General features: G+C 44.1%; 1 protein-coding gene across 5 annotated transcripts in view; it reads left to right on the top strand.

Moving 5' to 3' along the window:
• The window catches only part of LOC115477350 (glutamate carboxypeptidase 2-like), a 378,970-nt gene that overhangs the window by 313,521 nt on the left and 39,931 nt on the right, over window positions 1–25,518 (top strand). For 4 of the 5 annotated variants that reach the window (XM_030214175.1, XM_030214174.1, XM_030214177.1 and 1 more), the window contains one exon: window positions 8,917–9,009. In XM_030214175.1, coding sequence (XP_030070035.1) covers window positions 8,917–9,009 — 93 coding nt within the window. Of the gene's footprint in view, window positions 1–2,307; window positions 2,333–8,916; window positions 9,010–25,518 lie in introns of all 5 variants that reach the window. The other variant, XM_030214176.1, reaches the window with a different exon arrangement.

The following is a 25,518-nucleotide window of genomic DNA, read 5'->3' as shown; positions in this document are numbered from 1 at the left end:
AAGGTCTTAAGAACATGTGAATTTAACATGGAAAGATGAACAAAGATAGGATGAGCAAAAGGAAAAAGAGACTGGGAGGGGGTACGGTGTAGGGAAGATGAAGAAAAGAAGACTAGGGGATGAGCATGGAGGAGGTTGGGAGACATGGTCTAAGATTTAATCATCGTCAAAAACAGGAGTCGTGCGGGTGGGCTTTTAAGGTTAATTCTGGTCGGTAAGCTTGTTTGAAGAGATGGGTCTTCAACATTTTTCTAAAGGGTAGATAGTCGTTACTTGTTTGGCGGGATCTTGGTAGAGCTTTTATACAATTAGGGGGCATATGACATATTGGGGTGAATCAATAAAATAGGCATTGGCACACACATAACTGGCAGCGCACATATTTGACAGGGTGGCATATACCAAAGGAGCACCCCCAAAACTGAACAAACCCCTTGACTGTGTTCAGGGAGAGGTAATTTTCCATTGGGTTTAGCACCCTTACTAATTTTGAAAAATTGGATCCTATAGCATCCACGCGGGCAGAATCTGGATAGGATTCACACTTAGGCACTTAACATAGGGGTCTTTTTACTGAGCTGTGGTAAAAGAGAGCCTGTGCTAGCATCAGTGCGTGTTTTTGATGCTAGCTGAGGCCCCCTTTTACCAAAGCGGGTAAAAGGTCTCTTCTTTAAAAAAAGAAATGGCCATGAGGTAAGTGAACCACTTATCACATGGCCATTTCGGACTCCCAGGGCCAGCGGCGGAACGCGGTAAGCAGGGTATGCATGGCAGGGGAGCGCCAACATTCTAGGGGTGCCAGAAACTGCCATACATACCCTTTGTGCTGCGCTCCACTGGCCAATGCCGCCACAAACTACAGCCCTCCCAAGACCTACCTTGAAGGCCAGGGCCTGCCCTGGTGGTGTAGTGGCCTCTGCGGCTGTGGGGGCAGAAAAGAATCACATTCTTTCCTGCCCGCTGCCTCTACTCCGTCTCTTGTTTGCTGTTCTGTGCTGCAGGTGGTGCCGCCGTGTTTTAAAAATGGCTGTGAGGCTTCTGGCAGCAGTCTTGGCGGCCATTTTTTCAACAGCGCGGCGCTGCCCACGGTGCAGAAGAGCAAACAAGAGACGGAGTAGGAACAGTGAGCAGGAAAGAGTGAAATTCTTTCCTGCCTCCGCAGCCGCAGAGGCCACTAAACCATCAGGATGGGCGGGCCCTTCAAGGTAGGACTGCAGTATGGGGGAGTTGTGGTATCCGGAAGGGGGATGGCAGCAGTGGCGGCAACTGCGGTGGGGGTGGGGGGGGGCAGGTTTTGACACAGTATAAGACAAACCAATGGACTGCATTAGGGGCTTATAGCCCAATTAGTTATGTTTAAGCAAATGAGAGATCTGCATGAACTAAAATGTTTTTATTATTTTGACTTATGAAAACCACTTGTCCCTGAAACATGTTCAACACAGAATAATCTATTTGTACAAAAGAGATGAGGTGAAGATGTGATTCCATGTGCCCCAATGAAAGGAGAGTTTAATTTTACTTCCAATCTTTATAGTTACCCAAGGCAGATTACAGTAACAGTTAAGATAAACCCATCAGTAAACAGGATTTCCTCACTGAAATTTGGCCATACTGTATTGTATAAAACAGTGTAGAAAAAGGAGCACAAAATATAGCCTTTATTAGTGCTGATTCCACCAGCTACAATAATTTTTAAGCAGTTTTAGTGATATTCAATTTTATTTAATGATATTTATCCTACAATAATTTTAAGCAGTTTTAGTGATACTCAATTTTATCATGATATATATCTACGTATGGGAAGCTTTCAAATAAATTAAAAAGCTATTAAGTGAAAAAACCCCCAAATTTTTGTTCTTCACCTTTTAAGGCACTGGGCTGAAAAAGGAGGGGGGGGGGAAGGGGGGAGGGAGAAAAGCGAAAGGAGATGCTGGACTGGAGGGGGGGGTGCAAACTGATAGTTTGCAGGGGGGCGCCACAGACCCTAGCCCAGGCCCTGAGGGCTCCCACGAGCTGCCCAATTATTGCCGGGTAAGCATCAGCGCTACAAAAATAGAAAATAATTTTGTACTGCCAGAAATGGTGCACGCTGGGGGTGGGAATCACCCACAGAGCTCCTGCGGTAGCCTGGTGGTAATTCCAGAATGGTGCCTGGCAAGCCCATTGCTATGCGCCAACCCTTTAGTAAAAGTGCCTCTCACAGAATACTGTAAGTTACATGCATATCTCTGATATTTAGGTGCACTTACACTAGCTTTATGGCCGGACTAATGCTTTTGCTTATTATGCATGTATCTTTTGCAGTTACGCTGATATTCTGAAAAAGAAAGTAGGTGTTTATATTGCTTTTATAGAATAGGCTTCTTCTAGGTGTTGTGTTATAGAATTGCCCTACACAGTCAGATTTTAAGGATACCCACAATGAATATTCATAGGCAGCTAATGACTCGATGCTTGGGAGGCTAAGGTGGGTTGGGGCTGGGGTGGGTCAAATTTAAATCCTTGGATTGGTGACAACCTGTGTCAGTGGTATAGGGACAGTGGGGGCACTTTTAGAGTAGAAGTAAATTATTTTTTACTCGTTCCAAAAGTACAAAGACTAGGGGACACTCAAGGAAGTTACATGGAAATACTTTTAAAACAAATAGGAGGAAATATTTTTTCACCGAACGAATAGTTATGCTCTGGAACTCTTTGCCAGAGGATGTGGTAACAGCGCTTAGCGTATCTGGGTTTAAAAACGGTTTGGACAAATTCCTGGAGCAAAAGTCCATAGTCTGCTATTGATACAGACATGAGAAGCAACTGCTTGCCCTGGAATTTGTAGTATGGAGTGTTGCCACAATTTGGGTTTCTGCCAGGTACTTGTACCTTGGCTTGGCCACTGTTTGGAAAACAGGATACTGGACTAGATGGACCACTGGTCTGACCCAGTATGGCTACTTTTATGGACCAGCAAAGAAGGACCCCTTCACTGTGTTGCTCTGATGCAGCTGCACCAGTTCCCCCACCCCTGTTCCTCTGTTACTGATGCATAGTATTACATACACTGAACACACTCCAGGGAATTATGTGCCACAAATTTCAAAATAATGCAACATAACAGAACATATTAAATAATATTTGCAGCATTCAGGAAATACATGCCGGTACTTGTCTCCCAATCAGACCTAGCTCCTCAGTCCAGCATCTTCCTCTTAGCCATATGAATAGTGATGTTCAATAGCACTGTAACAGAAATCCCACAATTACTGGCAATAATAAAATAATTTGCCCATCAATGGTTTGATTAGTTACCAAATGGCCACCAGGTTTCAGATCTGCTGTCTCTTTAATTTAATTCTGGCATTTATATTCCGCTTAACCATTAAGTTCAAGGCAGAGAGCAATCACACATTATGAACAGGTACTCTCTCTGTCCCTAGAGGGCTCACAATCTCAGTTTTTATACCTGAGGCAATGGAGGGGGTTGAGTGACTTGCCCAAGGTCACAAGGAGCTGCAGTGGGAATCAAACCCAGGACGCCGGGATCAAAGCCCGCTTCACTAACAGGCCACTCCTCCACTCAGTTTATTGCTGAGTTACCACACTTGTTTGGGTTGTATATTAACTGTATTAACTGTACCTAATGGTTAGATCATCAGGCTGAGAAACAGAGAAGCCAGGATTCAAATCCATCTGCTGATCCTTGAGGTTTTGAACAAATCACATAACCCTTCATTGCTTCAGGTACCAACTCTGACTGTAAGCCATCCAGGGACAAGAAAATGTCTAATGTACCTGAATGTAGATCTACAATAGAGAATGTTGTGAGCTAAATCCAAATCTAGCATCTAATATTAGGCATATCGGGGCCTCTACTATGCAGCATCTCCTCTGTATGTGTGTGTGTGTCTCTCTCCTCCCAACCATGAAGCATCTTTTCTCTATATGTATGTGTCTCTCTCTCCAAGCCCCCACCTCCTATTATGCAGCATCTCCTCTTTGTGTATGTGTGTGTGTCTTTCTCTCTCCGCCCCCCCCCCCCCCCCCCGCCACTCCAGCCATCCAGGATTTGATTGTCTCTTTCCTCTTCCCAGCTATCCAGGATCTCCTCTCTCTTTGTCTCTCCCCACCTCCTTCATTACAGGATCTCCTGTCCCTCTCTGCCTGCCCCATGTGCATCTCTCTCTCCCGCTCTCTCTTTCTCTCTCTCTCTCTCTGGTACTGGACATGCAACATCTCCTCTCTGTTTCTCTCCCCCATCAACATCACCCATCTATCTCATTCTGTTTCTCCCTTCCCCGGCCATCCAGGATGTCTACAGTGTTGGAAGTGAAGAAATCATCATCCACATCCAACTGAGTCTGAGCAGGAATGGCATCTGCTGTAATGTTAACTGTACCAGCACTCATGACTTTGGGGTTTTTTTTTTTCAACATCAAATCCATTCCTAGCAATTTCTGCTAGGTTCCTTGATCCATGCAGTCATGAACTTTAAATGTAATATTGCAGCTGTAAGTTCCTCATTCATTAACTGCTCTTCAAAGTGCTTCTGTATGCCACTTAGTAATCCTCTTACTAATGGCTTACAAGTCTGAAGTGTGTTGTTTTTCTCAGACGCTTGTAGTTTCTCAGTCAGCAATATCAGAATGGGCACAAGGTAGACCACAAATGCTTTCGTTTTACATTGAAGAATGTCCAAACGCTTGCATCAAGGGTTTCATTAAAGAGACACATTCTGCAAAAAAAACAAGATTTCTGAAGAATGTAGACTAAATTTATGACATTTATGCCTTTTTCTGCAATTAGGTGGTTAAATACATCCAAAGAGATGTAGATGGATTACCAGTAAGTCTGATTAGGAGTAACAAAAGAGAGACCAAATATTTGTTCAATAACCTCAGCAGACATGTTTATGTTTATTCGGGATTTGATATGCTGCTTTTACTAAAAGGTCAAAGCAGTAAGCAATAATACATAAAACAAATTAGGAACAGAAAGGAATTCCATGTAAGACAGGAAAAATCGGATACATACAAAGCATGCACAGCAACAACAACAAAAAGTGAAAAATTAAGAACAGCTTCAACATTTCTCTACAGACTGTGGAAGCTGTACAGTTCACTGGGTCGCTCTGCAGTTTGATGAAATGCCAAATGAAAAGGAGTCTTTAATGCAGACTTACATTTTGAAAAGGACAATTCCATTCTTATGACCAGGGGAGGTCATTCCAAAGTTTTTGTGCAAAGTAAAAGAATGCCGAGGACCTGGTTGTCTCAAAATGTGCTAATTTTAATGAAGGCAAAACCAAGCGGTGAGCTTCTAAAGAACTTAGGGAATGGGTTGGGGACTATAGAATAATAGAAGACAGATAAGTTGGAGACCCTGTGTGTACTACTTTTTGTGCAATAATTAGAACTTTAAACCAGATTTGAAATATTATGGGTAACCAATGGACCCGCAAAAATAGAGGGGTGATGTGAACAAAGTTTTTAGCCTGGAAAAGTAAACAAATTGTTGCATTTTTGAACATTTGAAGACATTGGAGTTGAATGCGAGCAATACTTGTATAGATAATGTAACAATAATCAGTTCTGGAAATGATGAAAGCATGAATATTGAAGCAAAGTCAAGATACTTACAAATGGAACAAATATGACAGTCACAAAAACCTTTTTAAAAATACTTGGGAAATTTGTTGTTCGAATATTAACAAAGAATCGAGAATCACACCCAAGTAATGAAATGATCTAACTGTTGGAATTGGAAATTAAACAGGATGGGCACCAAGGTTGGTTCTCTAGCAGGCTTATTTTCAAAAGAGAAGGGCGCCCATCTTTCGACACAAATTGGGAGATGGGCGTCCTTCTCTCAGGGTCACCCAAATCGGCATAATCGAAAGCCGATTTTGGGTATCCCCAACTGCTTCCCGTTGCGGGGATGACCAAAGTTCCTGGGGGTGTGTTGGAGGCATAGCGAAGGTGGGACTGGGGTGTGCCTAACAGATGGGCATCCTCAAGCGTTAATGGAAAAAAGAAGGGCGTCCCTGATGAGCACTTGGCTGACTTTACTTGGTCCATTTTTTCTTACGACCAAGCCTCAAAAAGGTGCCCAAACTGACCAAATGACCACCAGAGGGAATCAGGGATGACCTCCCCTGACTCCCCCATGACTCTTCCAGTGGTCACTAACTCTCTCCCACCCTGAAAAAAACAACTTAAAAATTTTGTTTTGCCAGCCTGAAATGTCATACTCAGGTCCATCATAGCAGTATGCAGGTCCCTGGAAGGGGGGGGGGGGGGGGGGGGAGGTATGTGTGTTTCAGCATTCAAACATTTTGGATGTCCTGAACTGCCCCCCCCCCCCCCACAGGGATGGGCAAATTTCAAGGGAGTGGAGTGGAGGAGTAGCCTAGTGCTTAGAGCACTGATCTTGCAATCCAGTGGTGGCCAGTTCAAATCCCACTGCTGCTACTTGTGATCCAAAATCCAAATAAATAAAGGGGATGTCGAAGGCATAGCAGAGGCATGAACGTCCTTCTCACAGAGACATCCACAGTTTAGACATCCTCAACTGCCATCGCAGGGACGGAGGCATAGTGAAGGATGTCCAAAAAAAAAAAAAAAACATCCATGACGAGCACTTGGAATTTTCACCTGGACTTATGTTTTTCTAAGGTTGTAGTCGGCAATTTATTTAAGGTTGTAGACAGCTATTATGCCAAAGACAGCTTGTCTGCACATATGAAGCTGTCTTTGGCATGCGCAGAGCAGCCACACATAATGCTTGGCTGCTCTGTACTGGCTTCCTTTCCTTAGGAAGGAAATTGTGTGCAAATGAGCTAACAACGAGCAGCTCATTTGCACGCGATTTCCTTCAGGCATGCCTGTTTCTTTCCAAATCGCTAAGGAATCGGTAAGGGAAGGGCTTTTTCCATTCAGTTAGTGCATCTGGCTGAAGATAAAGGAGCTGTGTACCTGGGAGCAATTTGTGAAGTCCACTGCAGTGCCCCCTAGGGTGCCCGGTTGGTGTCTTGGCATGTGAGGGGGGCCAGTGCACTACGAATGCTGGCTCTTCCCACGACCAAATGGCTTGGATTTGGTCGTTTCTGAGATGGGCGTCCTCGCTTTCCATTATCGCTGAAAATCAGAAATGACCAAGTCCTGGGGATGACCATCTCTGCTGGGAACGACCATCTCTAAGGTCGACCTAAATTTGCTGATTTGGGCGTCCCCAACCATATTATTGAAATGAAAGATGGACACCCATCTTGTTTCGTTAATACAGGTTTCCCCGCCCCTTGCTGGAGCCGTCCTGCGAGGACGTCCCCAGGAAAACTTGGGCGTCCTTTCGATTATGCCCCTCTATGTGTGCTAGTGATCCAGCATGCAGTGGTTTTAGAAGTGTTTAGCACCAATGTATATGTAAACAGTCAATTTTCCAAAGCTAACAGAGCAGTTTGTAAGGGAACTAGGTCCGGATAAACAGGAGAGGTTGGGTAAAGAATAAGAATATCATTGGAGTAAAAAAAAAAGAAATGGACATTCACTTTGTGACTATTTGTTCCATAACACTTGGCATTTGGCAAAAGTACAGTGATACAGCTTTTTGGAAGCTGAATCAGATTCTGCTTCTGTAGCATTACGTGTAGCCACCAGATTTAAGGAGTGACAAGCATAGTGCTGATGTTCGGCAAATGAAAATCACCAGCTGATAAGATATTGTGCAAGTTATGAAATTCCATCTCAACTTCATAATCATCAAGTTCCGCTGACTCTCTATCATTTGATGTAATTTGATCAACACTTTATAGAGATTTAGAAAAATTGTTGAAAAGCTTTGCAGAAATTGAAGCAATTGTTAGTAGTTGTTTTGGTGATTTTATCCTGGAGGTGGAATTCAGAATGGATTGATTCTAATGCAGCTGCAGTAACATCATATGTGTTGGATCCTTTTAGGTGACAACATGCTAAAGTCGGTGATCTTCTTTGCATCGTCATCTGATCTATCTTTGGGGTGACAGTCCACTGATAGGATCTGTGATGAATAGAACAACAATCCACTGTTGATTTCCAGTTCCCAAATCAAGTTCTTCATTTCTTGAAAACGTTCTTCCATCCGTTGCACAGCGGTTTTTCTACTCATAACTGTCCAATTTGGAAGAATACCCGTAATCAAGTCTTGAGATGCTGGCGATTCATATCACAAATAATGAAGTCAAGGATTAGGTCATCCACAGCAACTTGTTAGAGTTAAGAACATAAGAATAGCCATACTGGGTCAGACCAATGGTCCATCTAACCCAGTATCCTGTTTCCAACAGTGGCCATCAGGTCACAAGTACTTGGCAGAAACCCAAATAGTTGCAACATTCCTAGACCGCATAAATAGGTGATTAAATTGGGCCACATGAAGAGCAGTCCTATTTTAGTTTTTATGATCTCTCTCCGTGATGTCTGAATAATTGTTAGTTGATTTTACTTGGCTATTATTCTGACCAACAGGTTTTTGGAACTTATTTAACTAAATGGAGATGAGGAGATAAAAAGGCCTGAATAATGTACAGGCTGACTTTTTGAGCCCACCACAATTTGTTATTCACAATTCATATTTTTAGGTTACTACCCAGTGATTGAAAGATTCTGATTCAAAGGAGGTTTCTAAATTAATACAGCAAAAATTATTCACTCTTTTAGATTACAGCATCACCATTCTAAGATGCATTTAGTTATATGAATAATGCTATTGTATAACCTCATCAGATCTAAAGCATTTGCCACAGACCACATCCTTGGTTGATTTTTAAAGCTAATAGTGAACTATTTTCTTTTTAAGATGAAGTCTTATATAGAATGTTATTGTTCAGATTTTCTCTTACCATTTTATTCAAGCTACAAGATTTCACTGTATGGTTTTACCCTCTGTCCATAGCCCCCTGGATGTTCGCAGAGTAAACGATCAACTGATGCAGCTGGAGCGAGCCTTTATTGATCCGCTGGGGATAGCAGGTGATGCTATGATTAGGTAAAGATAATTCACTATCATATGTGGAAAATTGATGGAGATAGTAGGGTTACTTTGATTTTATTTGGGGTCATGCTTTGTAGGTGTGTCCAGTCAGAAAATTTTAATTTCATGTGGTTTGGCAAAAAACAAAGCAGAAAAGGGCCTCCAAGGTTGGAACAAAGCACAAACCTTAATGAAAGGGACCCAACACGGGCCGTGTTTCGGCGCTCCAGATGCCTACATCAGGGGTCAAGAAAATGACGTCTTAGATACAAAATGATCATTTGAACCATGTTCTGGGTAGACTTGCTATAGTAAACCATCACAAATACTTCTGTGTGTAGTAGCTGATTCATGGAATCGCACGATCATTTTGTATCAAAGCCATCATTTTCATCCCTGAGGCAGGTGTCAGCAGACTTTTGAGGGAACCCTGGGATGAACAGGGGGATAGGAGAAGTACTCTGATTTGACCATTTCATGTTGTCTTGATTGTGATTGTTGTCTGTTTAGTGCCTATTTGTTATAATGTACTTGATTGTTTTGTACTGTACACTACATAGATAGGCACTGTTTGCTCAAAAGGCAGTCTAGTAAATAAAACAAATAAAGTTATTGCATTTACACTGCTAGCACACACTGTCTGACGCACAGCCCATTTTACTCCTGTGGCTCTGAAGCAGATAGCATGTTCTAAAAGCATTAGTACATAACTAGCCATTACTAAATGACCCTCTTAGTATTACTGCCTGCTTGATTCCATTATGGGGCAATTTTCAAACAACCCATAGAGAATTTTAATGCTCTCAATTTATACACATTTTCAAGGCTAAACTACCTCTTGTTTCTTTTTGAAAATTAGTAAGCTCAAAGTATGAACAATTCACATGATAGAAAGCAGCCTGCTGCTCTGTCATCACCCATAGCGCCCCCCAGGCCTACATTAGAAGCCCTGATGGTCTAGTGGTGTAGTTGAGGCAGGAGCGATTCCCAGTTGTTGCTACCCATGCCAGCTCCACATTTAAAATGGCTGCTGTGTCCTCCTGCAGCAGTCTTGTGAGGTCCCAGCAGCCATTTTGAAAATAGAGCCAGCATAGGCAGAAGCAACTGGAGATCACTCCTGCCAATGCCGGTTCCAATCTCAAAATGGCTGCCGCAACCTCCTGCAGCAGTCATTTTAAGTGCAGAGTCCTCATGGGTAGAAACAACTGAAGATTGCTCTTGCCCCAACTAGTTTACTAGACCACTGGGGCCCTATACCTTGTGTAAATGCCTGTACCTACAGTCATAGCCAAAATTTTGCAACCATCACCATTTTCATTATTTATGACTAATAGAAACATCAGATTTTAAAGCCACAAATTTACAATCGCACTGTCCATTCGTACATCCATAGCTGTTGATCAACCTGTTCAGCTGTTGATCAGCTATTCATCTATTTGTTTCATCTGAAGTTGCTATGACAGTTGAATGCACAACTTTCATCTTCTTTGCAATTGCTCTTATTTGTATAATTTCTCTATCTCTGTGGATAACACTCTCATCCTCCCTGTCTCATCAGCTTGTAACCTTGAGGCCATCTTTGACTCCTCTCTCTCTCTTTCTCTGCACATATCCAACAGATACTAAAATCTGTCATTTCTTTCTTTATAATATCACCAAAATGTGTCCCTTCCTTTCTGAGCACACTACCCAAACACTTATTCACACTCTCATCACCTCACGTTTAGACTACTGCAACTTGCTTCTCACAGATCTCCCACTAAGCCATTTCTCTCTCCTTCAATCTATTCAAAATTCAGCTGTAGGATATATATTCCGACAGTGTCGCTATTCTTATATTAGCCCTCTCCTCATTACTTCATTGGCTGCCTATCCATTTTTGCAAACAGTTCAAACTCCTTTTATTGTCTTACAAGTGCCTTCACTCTGCAGCTCCTCAGTACCTCTCCACTCTTATCTCTCCCTACACTTCTCCCTGGGAACTCCATTCATCAGATAAATCTCTCTTATCTGTACCCTTCTCCTCCACTGCCACCTCCAGACTCCATTCCTTTTATCTTGCTGCACCATACACCTGGAATAGATTTCCTGAGTCAGTATGTCAAGCTCCATCTCTGGCCATCTTCAAATCTAGGCTAAAAGCCCATGTTTTTGAGGCTGCTTTTAACTCCTAACTCCTATTCATTTATTCTGTACCCATGTCTGTTTTACCATTCTCACCTTAAGTAATTCCCTTATCCCTTATTTGTCCTGTTTGTCTGTCCTGATTAGATTGTAAGCTCTGTCAAGTAGGGAATGTCTCTTACATGTTTAGTGTACAGTGCTGCATATGTCTAGTAGTACTATAGAAATGATAAGTAGTAGTCTACAGAATTGTGGACTGTGCACATATTTCTGGGATAAGCTCTTTTCCCACATACTCAACTTGGCATCAAATTTTAATGGATCTGATTCTTTGTTACAGTCAAGTTAATCAAACAACACTAATAAAGTGGTTTAAGAGATCATTAAACCTCTATTATCACTCACAGCTATGATTGCTATCTATATGAGAAAAAATGAAAGTTTGATTATACAAATAGGAATGTTATAATGTGACATACTTTTCATGCAGGAATGCAAAATCTAACATATAATTATGAAAAACCACCAAATTCTTACCTTGTGAGATTTATTAAAAAGGTGGCTGAAACTATTAAAACAATATATTTAGTTCAAAACAAATAAATATAGCCCAAAACAATATTAGTAATCAAGAACCCAGTGTGGAACAATTGAAAACTGCTTGGTCAAAAAACATTTGGCCATGACTTTGTAGATGATAGCCAGAATATGCATAAATTACTCGCCACCTTCGCTCTGCCTAAACTCCGTCCATACATCCCCTCAACAGCAAAGTACACACCGTTTACGCACAGGGCATGGCAAAAAAAATAAGTAAACCCCTTGAGTTTTTTGCTGTTTTCTCAGTGACCGCTTGGAATTTCAGTGTGACATTTTACAGCTTTATTTGTTGTTATGATCAACATTTATGTGTTGAGCAGAATGAGATTATCTTTAAACATGGTAAAGATACAGACTCTTTAGCATAACCACCCAGCATGTTGCACTGTAAAACTACCATTATTTGGAGAAAAAAAAACGGGGTACAAGCTTACCGTTAATGACGTCACAGTGATGTAACTTTATTCATTTGTCTGGAGAGCAATGTTGGAGGCCTATCACAAGCTCTACCCAAAGCTACAAACAGTCACCAAACTCAAGGAAGCGGGACAGTCTACCACACGGACCAATCGACAAGGCTGTTATGAACTTTCCAAAGAGACTGAAGGCCTGTGTTAAAGCTGGGGGTGGACACTTTGAGCAGTCACAGTGATTGCAAAATTCTGACACATTGTTAATTGTATCATTTGAATAATGTTATTATACTGGGTTTTAGCTCAAACATTTTTAACTTGCAAAAATCTCTAGGTCTTAGCACTAAAATGTTAGTAACATCAACATAGGTTAAGATAATTAACTGTTGTTTAATATTAATACGCAAGTATGATGACTAAATAAGTACGTAAAATTTTTCACTGAAATTCAAACAGTTGCTGAGAAAATTGCAAAAAAACTTGATTTTTTTTTTGTTACATTTGTACCCTGTGCTTTCCCACTCATGGCAGGCTCAATGTGGCTTACATGGAGCAATGGAGGGTTAAGTGACTTGCCCAGAGTCACAATGAGCTGCCTGTGCCTGAAGTGGGAATTGAACTCAAGTTCCTCAGGACCAGAGTCCACCACCCTAACCACTAGGCCACTCCTTACTTTTTTTTTTCATTCACCCTGTATATAAGTGGCTACTCAAACTACAATGCTGTCATTTACATGTGTTCCTTCTGCATAAAACTAGGGTCTCCTTAGAGAATCCCCCCCCCCCCCAAAAAAAAAAGGTAGGTGCCAAGATGCAGCGTGCAGAGCATGAATTCTATAATGTCATCTGGCTGCCCAGATTCCATTACAGAATATTAAAATAAGTTGGCATTGTCGCACCGACATTTAGACATGCCCACTTATGCCATGTCAATAGCAGGTGTAAATGCACTCACCTAAATGTGACACATTAATGTGTATTCTACAATATTCTGCAAGTAACATACAAAATTCTTGGACACACCCATGCCCTGCATATGTTTCCCCCTGTGAATGCCTCCTCACATTTATGTACTAATGGGCCAATGCTCAGAACTCCGGCACTATAAGGAACAGCGCTGGAACATACCACGTAACCAGAGCACAAGAATAACTTCCCAATGCTCAATGTTAACAGCATACAAAATATATACGTGCTGTATAAGACCTTCCTTGATTTAATCACTGACCTCAGTTTCCACCAGTGGGTTTCCTTTCCCACCCACAATGCAGGTTCTCACCCTGCAAGGTTCGCCTGTTTCCTCCCATCTTTCTCATCAATGCCTCTCTCCTGGACAGACCATTTTCTCATTCTTTTCCAACTCAACTTTCCCCATGCATCCTCAGCACCATCATCAGACACTGGATGCTGGTACAATCAATTGACTCATATCGATCTATTCACCCTGTCACCCTCTCTTTTCTCAGTTACAGCCAACTTTTCATCCAAATCTCTCAATGATCAGACTACACTCTGGCATTCCATTCTCACTCTGGTTCTTAACACGGTTGCCCCTAGAATACTTATTCATTCCAAAGCCACACACAATAATTATTGGTACTTGCTCAATTTCTGTTTCCTTAAAAGGCCATATTGTAGGGCTGAATGACTTTGCAAAAGGTCTAGATCTTATATTGATCTCCTGAAATGCAGGAAACACCATTGTGCTTTTACAATGATCTCAAAAAGACCAATAAGGGCTTTGTCACTATAAGACTTCTGAACTCCACCAACCCCATAAAGGATCTTTTTTCACTCTATCAATAACTAACCAATCCAAAGAGGCCCCTCACTAGCAAAGCCCCTACAGCTGAGGCACTCTCACAGTTATTTGTTAATAAAAGTGACAACCAAATCCACGATTATCCGGTGCTAATATAGACAGCAATGCTCAGTGGTAAAAAAAAAAAAAAAGCCCACTCACTGCTGCATGCTGAATATTAGGTGGATCATTTGTATAATCTGTAGGTGGAAAAACATTTTAAAAATTGGCTATTGACCTGACAAGGTGCATTAGAAAAGGTGAACCAAAAGTATTGCAGCCTCTGGATGCTTTCTAATTTAATTTTTTTTTAAACTAAAGGTGATAAGTACAAGATGTAATGGGATTCTAAAACATGAACGATCAACTCAAAAATAGACTTTTTCACACCTCAACCAGACCTCCTATTAACAGTGTTCAGCCATTGTCAGTGTCATAGTGGCTTTAGTTGCTAAAAAGAATCACATATTTTTAGTCAGTCCATTGTTCTGATAGAAAGTTACAAGAGTCATAGGCACATTTCAAAGGACAGAACAAAGAAAAAAAGCAGAACTTGTTGGAGAAAATACAGTCTTCAAAAAACAGACCCAGGAAGACATACTTTCACTGGTATTGGTGGAGTTTTTAGGTTCCTAATGCTCCTGATGTAGCCTGTATTCTTGGTGAAACATGGCCATGTTGGGCACCTATTTGTGAAACCTGGGAGCATCAATATTACTTACTAGTAAAAAAGGCCCGTTTCTGTTTTAAAGGAAACGGGCGCTAGCAAGGTTTTCCTGGGAGTGTGTATGTTTGAGAGAGAGTGTGTGTGAGAGTGACTGTGTGAGAGAGAGTGAATGTGCGAGTGTGTGTGACACAGAGAGAGTGAGACTGTGTGCAAGTGTGTGTGTGAGAATGAGAGTATGTGCCAGGGTCCCCCCTCCCTCCCAGTTGCAGGGTCGCTCCCCCCCCCTGGGGTCTGTCTCGCAGTTGCAGGGGTTTCCTCCTTCCCCTTTCCCCTCCCTCCCCAGTTGCAGGGTCCCCCCTCCCTCCCTTCCTCTCAGTTGCAGGATCCCCCCTCCCTCCCTCCCTCCCAGTTGCAGGGTTTGTTTGTCTCCCCCCTCCTTTTGTCCTGCAAGTTTTAAGGCACTGTCAATCCAGTTGAAAGAGCTTTAGACTTGTTTCAGATGGAACAACATTTTAAAAACGACAATGTGAAGCAGCTGCAAGTTTTTGCTTGTTTTTCAGTGTATACCAATGACGGCTACGTAGAGGAATGGAAACAGAGATTAACCAATGTGCTTCGTTGCTTACCTAGACTTGCTTTGCTCACTTCCACTCCTGTCTATTGAACTTGCTGCAACATCGCATAGGTTTGCTACCTTTGTTTTGAGTGAATGGGGATGACGGCTGCGCTGGAGTAGGACCCGCTGCTCTTTGCCTCCTCCGTCTTGCGAGTCGCCAGTGGACCCTGACCCCCATCCTGAGCCCTCACCCGCCTCCTGCAGATTCGACACTCGCCATGTCGCCGCCCTCCCTCTTCGTCCTCTCCGATTGAGGGCGGTTAGTGTGCGCGGGTGGTTTGGGAGGTTCGCAGGCAGTGTGCAGCAATTCCTAGGCAGGGGGAGGAGTCCCCCTGCCTGGGTCGCTGCTTGCTGGCTGGGTCACGGTTTTCCTGCGTGGCGGTTTGTTGCTGGGCGTCGTGCTGAACTTGGAGGTGCAGCCAATCAGTGGCACTTCATTCATGACATCACTTTTATCTACTCCATTGGAAGTAGACCACCTCTGGCTGGAAGCCACGGTTCCAGGCAGCCTCAGAACGTTGGAGGTGAGAATTATTATATAGGATTAAAGATTGTATTTTCTTCAACAAGGTCTGCTTCTTTTCTTTGTAGATTGATTGCCTTCATTTCAAAAGATTACAGCTTTTAGGAAAATTTCAGGATTCAGTGGCCTTGCGATCTTCATTAAACATTTCTATAGGGTTGAAGGGCTTAAACTGTGTTAACACTGGTCATTGATGTATATGAATGGCTGATGTAAATGAGGCACTGTAGCTAGTGAGCAACCATGACTGGGTTTTTCACTTGCAGCTGAAACCGAATTTGTTGCAGAAATTTGCCGCACAGTTTCGACCGAAACTGATATAGCATCCCCCTCAACCAAAGTTTTCTGCATGCTTCCAGACCCCCCCAACAGAAAGCTGGTTCCCCCTACAGAAATCTGGCCCTTCCCCAACCAAACGTGTCACCCTTCTGTCACTTATAGGCTCTCCTCAGGCTTTCCTTAGTAGCTCTGGTGGTCTAGTGGTCTAGTTGGGTAGGAACAATCCCTAGTCACTTTTGCCCATTCTGGCTCTGTATTCAAAATGGCTGCTGGGACCTCTCACGAGACTGCCACTGGAGGTCGCAACAGCCATTTTGTGATTGGAACAGGTATGGACAGAAGCAATCCCCTGTCGTTCTTGCCCATAACAGTTCCAATCTTAAAATGGCTGCAAGAAGATCCAATGGTTAAGAGAGTCATGAGGCGTGTACTGTAAACCCAAACTTATTAAAGCCTGTCACTACCCTGACTCTACTACCAATTACTGAACTGTTTTGTTCCTGTTTTCATAAACATATTTTTTAAAAATAACTGATATTATTGTAGGGTGTGTGTTAGTTCATTAGTACATTTCCAATAAACCATCATCTTTACTGTCAGTTTAGTAATATTCATTAAATTAAATGATATGAGCAATGCAATTGAATTTTCCTGGCTCTGGATTATGACTATATTGTAGCTGATTATTCAAGCAGAAGAAACACATTATAAATCTTACCTCAGAGACCATTGCATTTTTTAAACTATTCTGTAGCATTGGTAAGACTTGGAGAATCATTGCACTGTCAAAGAAGAAAAGCTGTAATAGAAATTTACTGCAAGGGATGGATCAACATTGAGTATTCTAAAGAAGAACTACTTAAAGCAATAATCATTAATTGTAAAGCCATTTTCAGAGTGCTGAGGAATCGTTAGGCCCAAATATCACAATTGTAAGAACTCATTAGAGTTCAAGGTGTAGAGGCTAAACCAGTTTTTGTTTATTTTTGTCTGGCAAGAAAAGACAGATTTCTTCAGAATGTACACTTCCCTTCTTAGGTGTTCACCTTCACCATTTCAATTTGGAGACTGGAACACATATCCCTGATTGTAATTACTCTCTGTTAAGTGTAGCCATTTAACCTACACCCAGCCATTGCCCAAAGCAGTATGGGATTCGATTTCTAAAGCACCTCTAGGAGCTTGAATTCATCTGCAAGAGTGTGGCTAGCTAGATTTAATCCTGCAATTGGCATGATTAGTTTTGGCTGGCAAAGTTAGCCGACAAGCACTGGCTAAAATTCTGTTCCAACCTAATGTGTATCTACATTTTCTAGTTTTTTTTTTAATTTTGCCCACCTATCCTACAGTTTGTTTATGTATTTATCTCATTAACAGTATATTAGCATATTGGGGATAATTGTATAAGGGAGCACCTAGATTTAGGTGCTAGGAAAGCACTATGTCACGTTCTCAAGGCTGGAAACTAGGTTGTGAGCCCTTGGGCCACTGCCGAGGAGCGGCAGTGGCAGGCAAAACCACCCCACTCTAGAGACAGGGCAAATCTCGGGCAAAAAGTTAGACTTCACCTGCACCTGGCCACTTTTCACCAAGAGTTGAGCTCTGGGCTTCAGGTGGCCGGCAGAACTTGCTGGACAGGGCAGGACTGGATAACAGCAAGGCAGCACAGGGACTGAGGGTCAGAGGGGAAAGGGAGGAACATGGGCAGGGCAGGAGACTGGGCAAGGAAGGGAAAGCTAAAGGGCAGAGCAGAAAGCTTCAGAATAGCCAAAAAACAGGGAACAAACACTGACTAACAAGACACAGAACTGAGAGCTGCAAGCAGTCCCAAAGCCAGAACACAGACAAACAGAAATTAAACACAGAATTACAAACAAGAAACCAGGCAAGGAAAGCAAGCAAAACCTAAACTAAACACAGACTAAATAGAAACAGGCAAGAATCTCAGGCAAACACTGGACTAGCAGAAGTGCAACAAGCACCAACATACCAGGGCCTTAGACGCAATGCAAAGGCAAAGCAGCAAGGTTTCAGAATGGCTAATAAGCCCAGCAGCACCTGGAGCTCAGCTGCAACCATCACCAGGAAACTACGGGTGCTGTGTAGGTTCAATCCAAGCAAGCAAGTCTGGCAGCCCAGAAGATCCGGACCGGACTGGGCTACTACTACTACTACTATTTAGCATTTCTATAGCGCTACAAGGCATACGCAGCGCTGCACAAATCTGGAACAGGTGACGGTCCACAGCAGCCACCGGTTCTGGCCACCAGAGGGCGAGGTGAGCACAGACATGACACACTAATTTGAAGCCTCTTTTATGAAGAAAAGTAGGATACGAGCATAAGCCACCTTACATTTGCCAAGATTCCAAAAGAATCTGTGTAGATTATAAAATATTATAATTTACATGCATAAATATGTGCCCTGCCTATGCTGTGCCCATTCTCCACCCATGTGAGCACCCACCCGCCAAAGGTGTTGGGCAGTACTATATTACTTTTAAAAGTAACAAGTAATTGTAATGATTACATTCGTGCAAATGTAATGAAATAACTCTAAATCATTACTTTTCCCACTAACGATTAATATAGTGTCTCATTACTTTATATAGTCACAGATACTTTAATTGTATTAAACAAGTAACTACTAACTGTAATATATTACATTTACAAAGTTAAAAGTAATTAGTGTCTGTTATGTATATTTTTCACAGTAACTTAACGTATTACTTTTATTAAACCTGTAAATAGTAAGGGGTCCTTTTACTTAGGTGCACTGAAAAATGGGCTGCGCTAGTGTAGGTGCATGTTTTGGACGCACGCAGATCCATTTTTCAGCGTGCCTGTAAAAAAGGCCTTTTTTTAAAACCGAAAATAGACATGAGGCAAAGTCAAAATTGGCCTGCGTCCATTTTGGGTCTGAGACCTTACCTCCACCCATTCACTTAGCGGTAAGTTCTCACATTTTAACCAGGTGGTAATCGTCAATACGCTTACAATGGTGATTATCGCCCGGTTTTCGCTGTATGCTGGAAAATAAAATATATTTTCCCTTGCGCGTAGCGGACAGGTGTAAAAAATGAGATTATCGCCCTGGCGACGTGCTAGCCAGGTGGTAACTCTGAATTGATGCATGTTGGGTGCACGTAACCAATCAGCATTTTTAACAGCACATAACAAGCATTAATGAGCACTAATTGGTAATAATTAGAATTTACGCACATACTAAGCCTAACAGTGCCTAAATTCTAAAGCTCGAAATTCAAAAGGGGCGTGGCTATATGCAGTGAAAGGAAGGCCAGCGAGGAGAATGCCGAGCAGCTGCACATAACATGGCGGCTGCCACACAGCAGCTCCCTGGCCGGAGTGACCCTTCCCTTCCGGCTTCCCCACCGACGGTCTGGATGACTCGGCAGGAGATCCTGCCTGCCGTTGGTTGGGAGGCCGGAAGGGGGTTGGGCTGCAGCGGGAGCCCATGCACTGCATAAGAGCTGCCGACGAGGCGGGGAGGGCCTCTTTGTCGGCTGCGAGCGGTGCAGGAGTTTTCAGCGTGGTCCCCCCACACGGTAAAACCTGAATTTTATTTGTTCGCGACAGCGGTGAAGCGGTGTCGCGGAGCGCAGTACTGGCCATCTATCAAATCAGCTGATTTCCCGGCCGCCTTTTTATTTTGGCTGTTTCTCCGAAAAGCCGGCCATTTCGCTCAAATCAGCTGTTTTCCATTTTGGCCTCCCATTTTGATTTGGCCATCTTTTCCATTTAGGCCCCCCATTTCGGTGCCGTCTATCAAATCAGCTGATTTCACGGCCGCCTTTTATTTTGGCCATTTCGCTCGAACCATGCGGCCTCCACGGTAAAGATTCTTTGGTCGGGGTTATTTTCCCGCATAGCCGGCCATTTTGCACTCTCGACGTGTCTTATGCGGCTGTCTAACTTGCCCACTTGCACAGCCATTTTAGGCTTCCTCCTCGGATCCTGCCTCACGCTGCTGCCACTAACAACGTGGCCTACATGGTTTATTTCTCTTTAGCCGGTTTTGCCTCATAGGCGGCTCTAACAATGCGTCCCACATGGCAAACCGCCTATCTCGTGGCCCGTTGCGTCTTTTCGCTATTCTAGACAAAGGTACACTAACTCTGACAGCCTCCTGCTTCCACCTGCTGCTTTATTTTGCCCGATTTCCCACATGGCCGGCCATTTTGCGCATTCCCCGCATGGCCGGCCATTTTGGCCGGTCCTCTCGTTTTCGTGGGCGCCCATTCCCAGCACCCGGTTCCCAAGTGTCTTTTGGCCTTTTGCTATATAGTCGGCCATTCTGTCATTTCCTTCCTTTTGGCCTCGTGGCGCTCATTTTGCCAGTGTACCCTCGCGGTCAGATCGTACAGCTAACGCGGTAGGAGCGGCATCGTATTTGTATTGCTGTGGCTGTCTGTTTCTTCGCCGTACACCCGCTGCCTCGCCGCCTCCGCCCTCCTTGCCCAAGCTCCCCGAACCAGGGAGGTGTTGGCGGTCAGGCTTGGACAGAGGGTGCAAGCGTGTCAGGGGAGACGCCTGGGCTGAGGGACGGCACACGTGGTTCTGCAGTTTCAATTGCCCTCGCTTACCTTACCTACACAGACGTGTTGCACTGGGGGTATTCCCCGTTACGGTTCGTAATCACTTTTCTTTACATCTGCGTCTGGTTCTCCCCTAAGGTTGGGATGTGGAGGACCATTACCAATCTCAGGTTTTATTTCAAATACTTTGAGTTAGAGCTTTTCCCCCATGCAACTCCCCTTTATCTTTATTCCAAACCAATACATCTGGGCTAATTTGAAGTTGCATCTCCATATCAGAGCTCCTTTCATATAGTACAGTTTTATCATACTCCCAGGTCTTCAACTCAAGTGCTAAGGCCCAGACTTGAGGTTACCTGGTTGCTTTCTGATTGGTTTGCATGCATCCCTGCATGCCGCCCAGTTTTGATGTTGCCTGGTTGCCTTCTGTTTGGTTTACATGCATCCCTGAATACTGCCCAGGCTTAAAGACTTGATGTTACCTGGCTGCCTTCTGATTAGTTTACACCATACCTGCATTATTAGTACCTCTCCTTCCCTGGGCAGGACTGAGCTGCCAATTTTCTCACCTTCTTGCTTATGAATCCCCAGGTGCATCTGATGCACCATTCTGATCATGCAAATGCTGATTGCTGCGGTATCGCAAATGCTGATTGCTGCTGTATTTCTCTTATCCAGATTATTACCTGAATCCAGTCTTACACTTCTGATTTCTCTACCCAAGGATCGACAGTTTGGCAGCACTGCGATTGTAGGGTGATGCTCCCCCAATTCTTTATCCTCTACACGAATAAAGCGATAGAGCCCTATGGCAGGCATAGTACAGGGACTCCCATTACATCTTTTGACCTTACAAGGTGGGTTCATTTCCCTCCTGCTGAGTAAGTAAAAGTACACACCTTCCCGCAGACCGTTTACTGAGAGTTCATTTGCCCCTTGTGCTGGGCTTGCCCACTTAGTTTTGAACTGGAGCTACTCGTGCCTCCTCTTCATACTGTTGTTACTTGGAGGGTATCAGAAAAGGAACTGCACTTGAACTACTTGTCTCCCATGCTTAGTTTTTAAACTGCACTTGAATTACTCAAAGTTCCTCTTCTTACTGTTGCGTTACTTGGAAGGTATGAGTCACTTAAGTGAGGTCCCGATTCCCCCATGCAACATTGGACCGAGGATCGCCTTTGTCAGCCCTCCCCGGTTGGAATACATTCCTGACATAAGTTAATGTCTTACTGTAGGCCACCGTCATGTTCCACACGCAAGGCATTATGTGACATATTGTTACCACGTATTGCACACGCTCTTGCTTGAAACTGTTATTATTGCTGTTGCCTACACCTTTTCTCAACCTCCTTGGCTCTGTTCTCATTGGTCTTTTGGCCTCTTGTTCTTTGGGATAGAGGGACCCCCTGGTGGCTGTCTCCGCAATATTGCGGTCAGCACTTGCCCTCATAGACTCCCTGGAGGGAACTCTGTTTTCACCTCATAACTCTCTCGCCAATGCTATATTCCATTGCTTCGACGGGGTCACTGCTTTTCTACTTCAGCAGTCGAGCTGCCATCCCCATCACATCTACGATTACATGCCTCTAGTGCGGCATGCAAGAGGAGCATGCGGGTTACTTCAGCAGACTTTGCTCATGAGGACGTGGATTCGGTTTCCACCACTGCTAATTTGCTCATGAGGAAGGGGATTCAGTTCCCACCTCAGCTGCTTTCACCACCGAGGCATCTTTCGCAAATCGAATGCTCTGTACAACCAGACACCTCTGCTGACTTGTGAGTGTATGAGTGAACTGCTTGCTATTCTATAAAGGACAATTCAGCAATGCTTTGTTGTTCTTCCGATTGCCTGCAGCGAGCGTTGCAGACGGACGACATATGAATCTACACCGCTAGGGTGGCTCCCTTTAGTGTCTGGGCTACTAAGGTTATGATAGGGCTTGATCTTTCACTGAAACACCTCATGCTTTGACTCAAACACCTGATGACTGCTCTCATAGGAGCTATATCTCTTTAGGTCAACCTTGAGCGTGCTGCAGGCCTGTATCCCAGATCAGACAAGTGACAAGAGTGGCAAGCATAGCGGGATTAGCCTGGCTCACCACGGGAAGCGTGGCCTGGTTACTTAAGCATGGTGGCAGCAGAAAAACCTCTCATGCCTCGAGCAAGGTGCCGGGCACCACCAGGTCCTCGGGGACGGATTTTCCTTCCCCTGGCCGCTGCACTGGACAACAAGAGCATCACCTTCCTTGAATTATTCTCCATAGTCACAGAACTGTTATCCTTTGGTCATGCAGTGCTTCTACGGCTTTTAATCGGATCACGCGATCAAGGCACGTACCCAGAGTTGCTCGCGTTCAATTCTCACTCTTTCCACAGCTGACCCCCTCGGAAAACAAGCAAACAACTCAGTGCACTTACTCAACTGCAGCACATTAGACCCATTCTACTCTGCACGCATACTGGTTTGCACTTCATCAAGTTCCTGCATACCTTCTATGCCATGGGTCAACACAGGGACTGGTTACTGCTTGCCTCATTGCACGTTATATCACGGAGCGCCCCCCCCCCCCCCCCATCATCTCACGCAGTGCATGCTCTCCTATGAGCTGGCCATCGCACCGGCAATTACGGGACCCCCATGCCATACAACGACTGGGACAATGGAGCTCTGTTGTCCGCTCACGCATTTTCAGTTCACGGCTGTCTTCCAACAAGATCTACTAGACCCGTATAGGGACAGCAATGACTGCCTTCCAACAGGTTCTCTCCCCCCAGCGACTGGGACAATGGAGATCTGCTGCATACCAAACCTATATCAAGTCACTGCAATAACCTAACCATTCCCTTCCCTTGCAGGTCTCCAACTGTGGACAGGTACAGTGTGGATCGCTTAAAGTCCTGGAGACCAGGTTTACACCTTGGGCTAGATGCTAAAGGGGCAGCGCTGGCATTGGTTGGCATCCCAGGTATGAGATGGCATCAGCTTGTGCTCGCTGCTGCTGACATGGGTTGGCATCTCAGATATGAGATGGCATCAGCTTGTGCCCACTGCTACTGACATGGGTTGGCATCCCAGGTATGAGATGGCATCAGCTTGTGCCCGCTACTGCTGACATGGGTGGGCATCCCAGGTATGAGATGGCATCAGCTTGTGCCCGCTGCTGCTCACGGCACCTTGGCCGGATGTCCTGCTTGTTCACCTGGGTGGCAATGACATTGGACACACCTCCAGCCGCCGCCTCATTGCCATGGCCAAGCAAGATCTACTGCAGCTGTCGACCATACCAAAGGCACCATCCTCGAATATCATCCCGCACTGGCACAGATCCGCTTCCAGACTGTGGTCCAGAGGCGTCAATAAGGTCAGCCGCCTGATTGGCATATGGGTGGAGCACCTCGCGGAGCAAACATCTGCCACCATTGCACTTCCCCTCTCACTCCTGGGTTCTTCAATTTCCTTCTTCTTCCCGACTTCCAGGATGCCCTAGAGCAACAGTTTTGAAGGGGGAGCGGGGGGGGAGGGGGCTATGGACCCTGATTCTCAGGACGCCCCCCCCCAGGTTGTGGCGGAGGCACCTGAGCCTGGGAACTCTGGGATGTGTTGGAACAACAGCCGAAAGGAAGATCGCCCGCTTCAGGCAAAGGGCAGGAGCACTCACTGCTGGCAGACCAATCACCTCGCTGGTTAGGCATGGCAGGTGGGGCTCTGGTCTAGGGGGGATGCCCCAGGCAGATGGAGGCTTGGCCATGCTGGGGGCGGAGAAAGGCTGGCCGCAGCATGGGCTGGGATGCTTGCTTTCTAGCTGGATAAACTATGGCGGAGGGCGTAAGCATCAGCAACGTCAAACCCAAGGCTTGGGTGCTTCCTAGGGATTGTTTAATGTGTTTTCCAATAAAAGCTGTGGCCATTTATTCCCCAAAACCTGTCTCATGTTTGGTCTATGAGTGCGCCAGGGGCAAAGCAAGGGCCAGAGTGAGAGGGAGTGCAGCCTGCCTATGTTAATGGACATTACATGGGCGTTCCCAAATTTACATACATTGTTATAGAATATGGCCCAATCTACATAAATCTACACGCAGGGATTTATGCCACATTTTCATTAGTGTAAATGGAGGCGCATAGTTAGGTGCTGGGATATAAACTAAGTGTATTCTATATACTGCGCCTAAAGCTTATAGAATACGCTTATGCAAAAATGATTTCTGCGTGGATTTTCCAGGTGCCACATATAGAATCTTGCCCTTTGCACCTAACTTTGGGTGTGAGCATTTCATAGTGTGCCAAACCCCCTTCGGAGCTGCACACTGAATATTAGGCACATATGTTATAGAATAGGGCACAGGGCAGATCCATGCTCAGCTCTTAATGATGCCAATAAAGTGCTTGTTAATGCCAATTATTGATGTCACCAGTTTAGCTAATTACTTTGTGCATGAGTCTTCAATCCACATGCAAAATTGAGCACGTAAATCATTACATCACCTAAATCATGTGATATAGACCTGTAATTGCTGGTATTTCTATGTGGAAATCATGAATAAGGAGGGAAGTTAATCAATGTTGATTTCCATTAAAATGGGTTATTTTATCACAACTCATGCTGTTTTAGTGCTCCCATTTTATGCACGAGACCTAGTTACCAATAACCCAGGTTAAAAGTAAAATAACCTATCTTAACAGTAGACCACTAAGGCTTCTAAAACACCTCCCCTAATGTAGCAGTGCAATAATTGATAACGATGTGCATACATTTTGAAAAGAAATTTTAAAAATGCACCAAAATGGGGTTGTTGCATTTAAAATGAAATTTAAAAAGGTCAAACAAAATGTGTTTTACCCCCCGTAACCTCAATTCATGTTCTCTAGTTTTACCACCTTCCTATCTCTGGAAAGGTTTGTTTGTAAATTAATACCTTTCAAATATTTGAATGTCAGTATCATAT

Source organism: Microcaecilia unicolor, chromosome 9 (assembly GCF_901765095.1).
Source record: "Microcaecilia unicolor chromosome 9, aMicUni1.1, whole genome shotgun sequence".
Lineage (NCBI taxonomy): Eukaryota > Metazoa > Chordata > Amphibia > Gymnophiona > Siphonopidae > Microcaecilia > Microcaecilia unicolor.
This window is presented reverse-complemented; position numbering and strand designations above follow the sequence as displayed.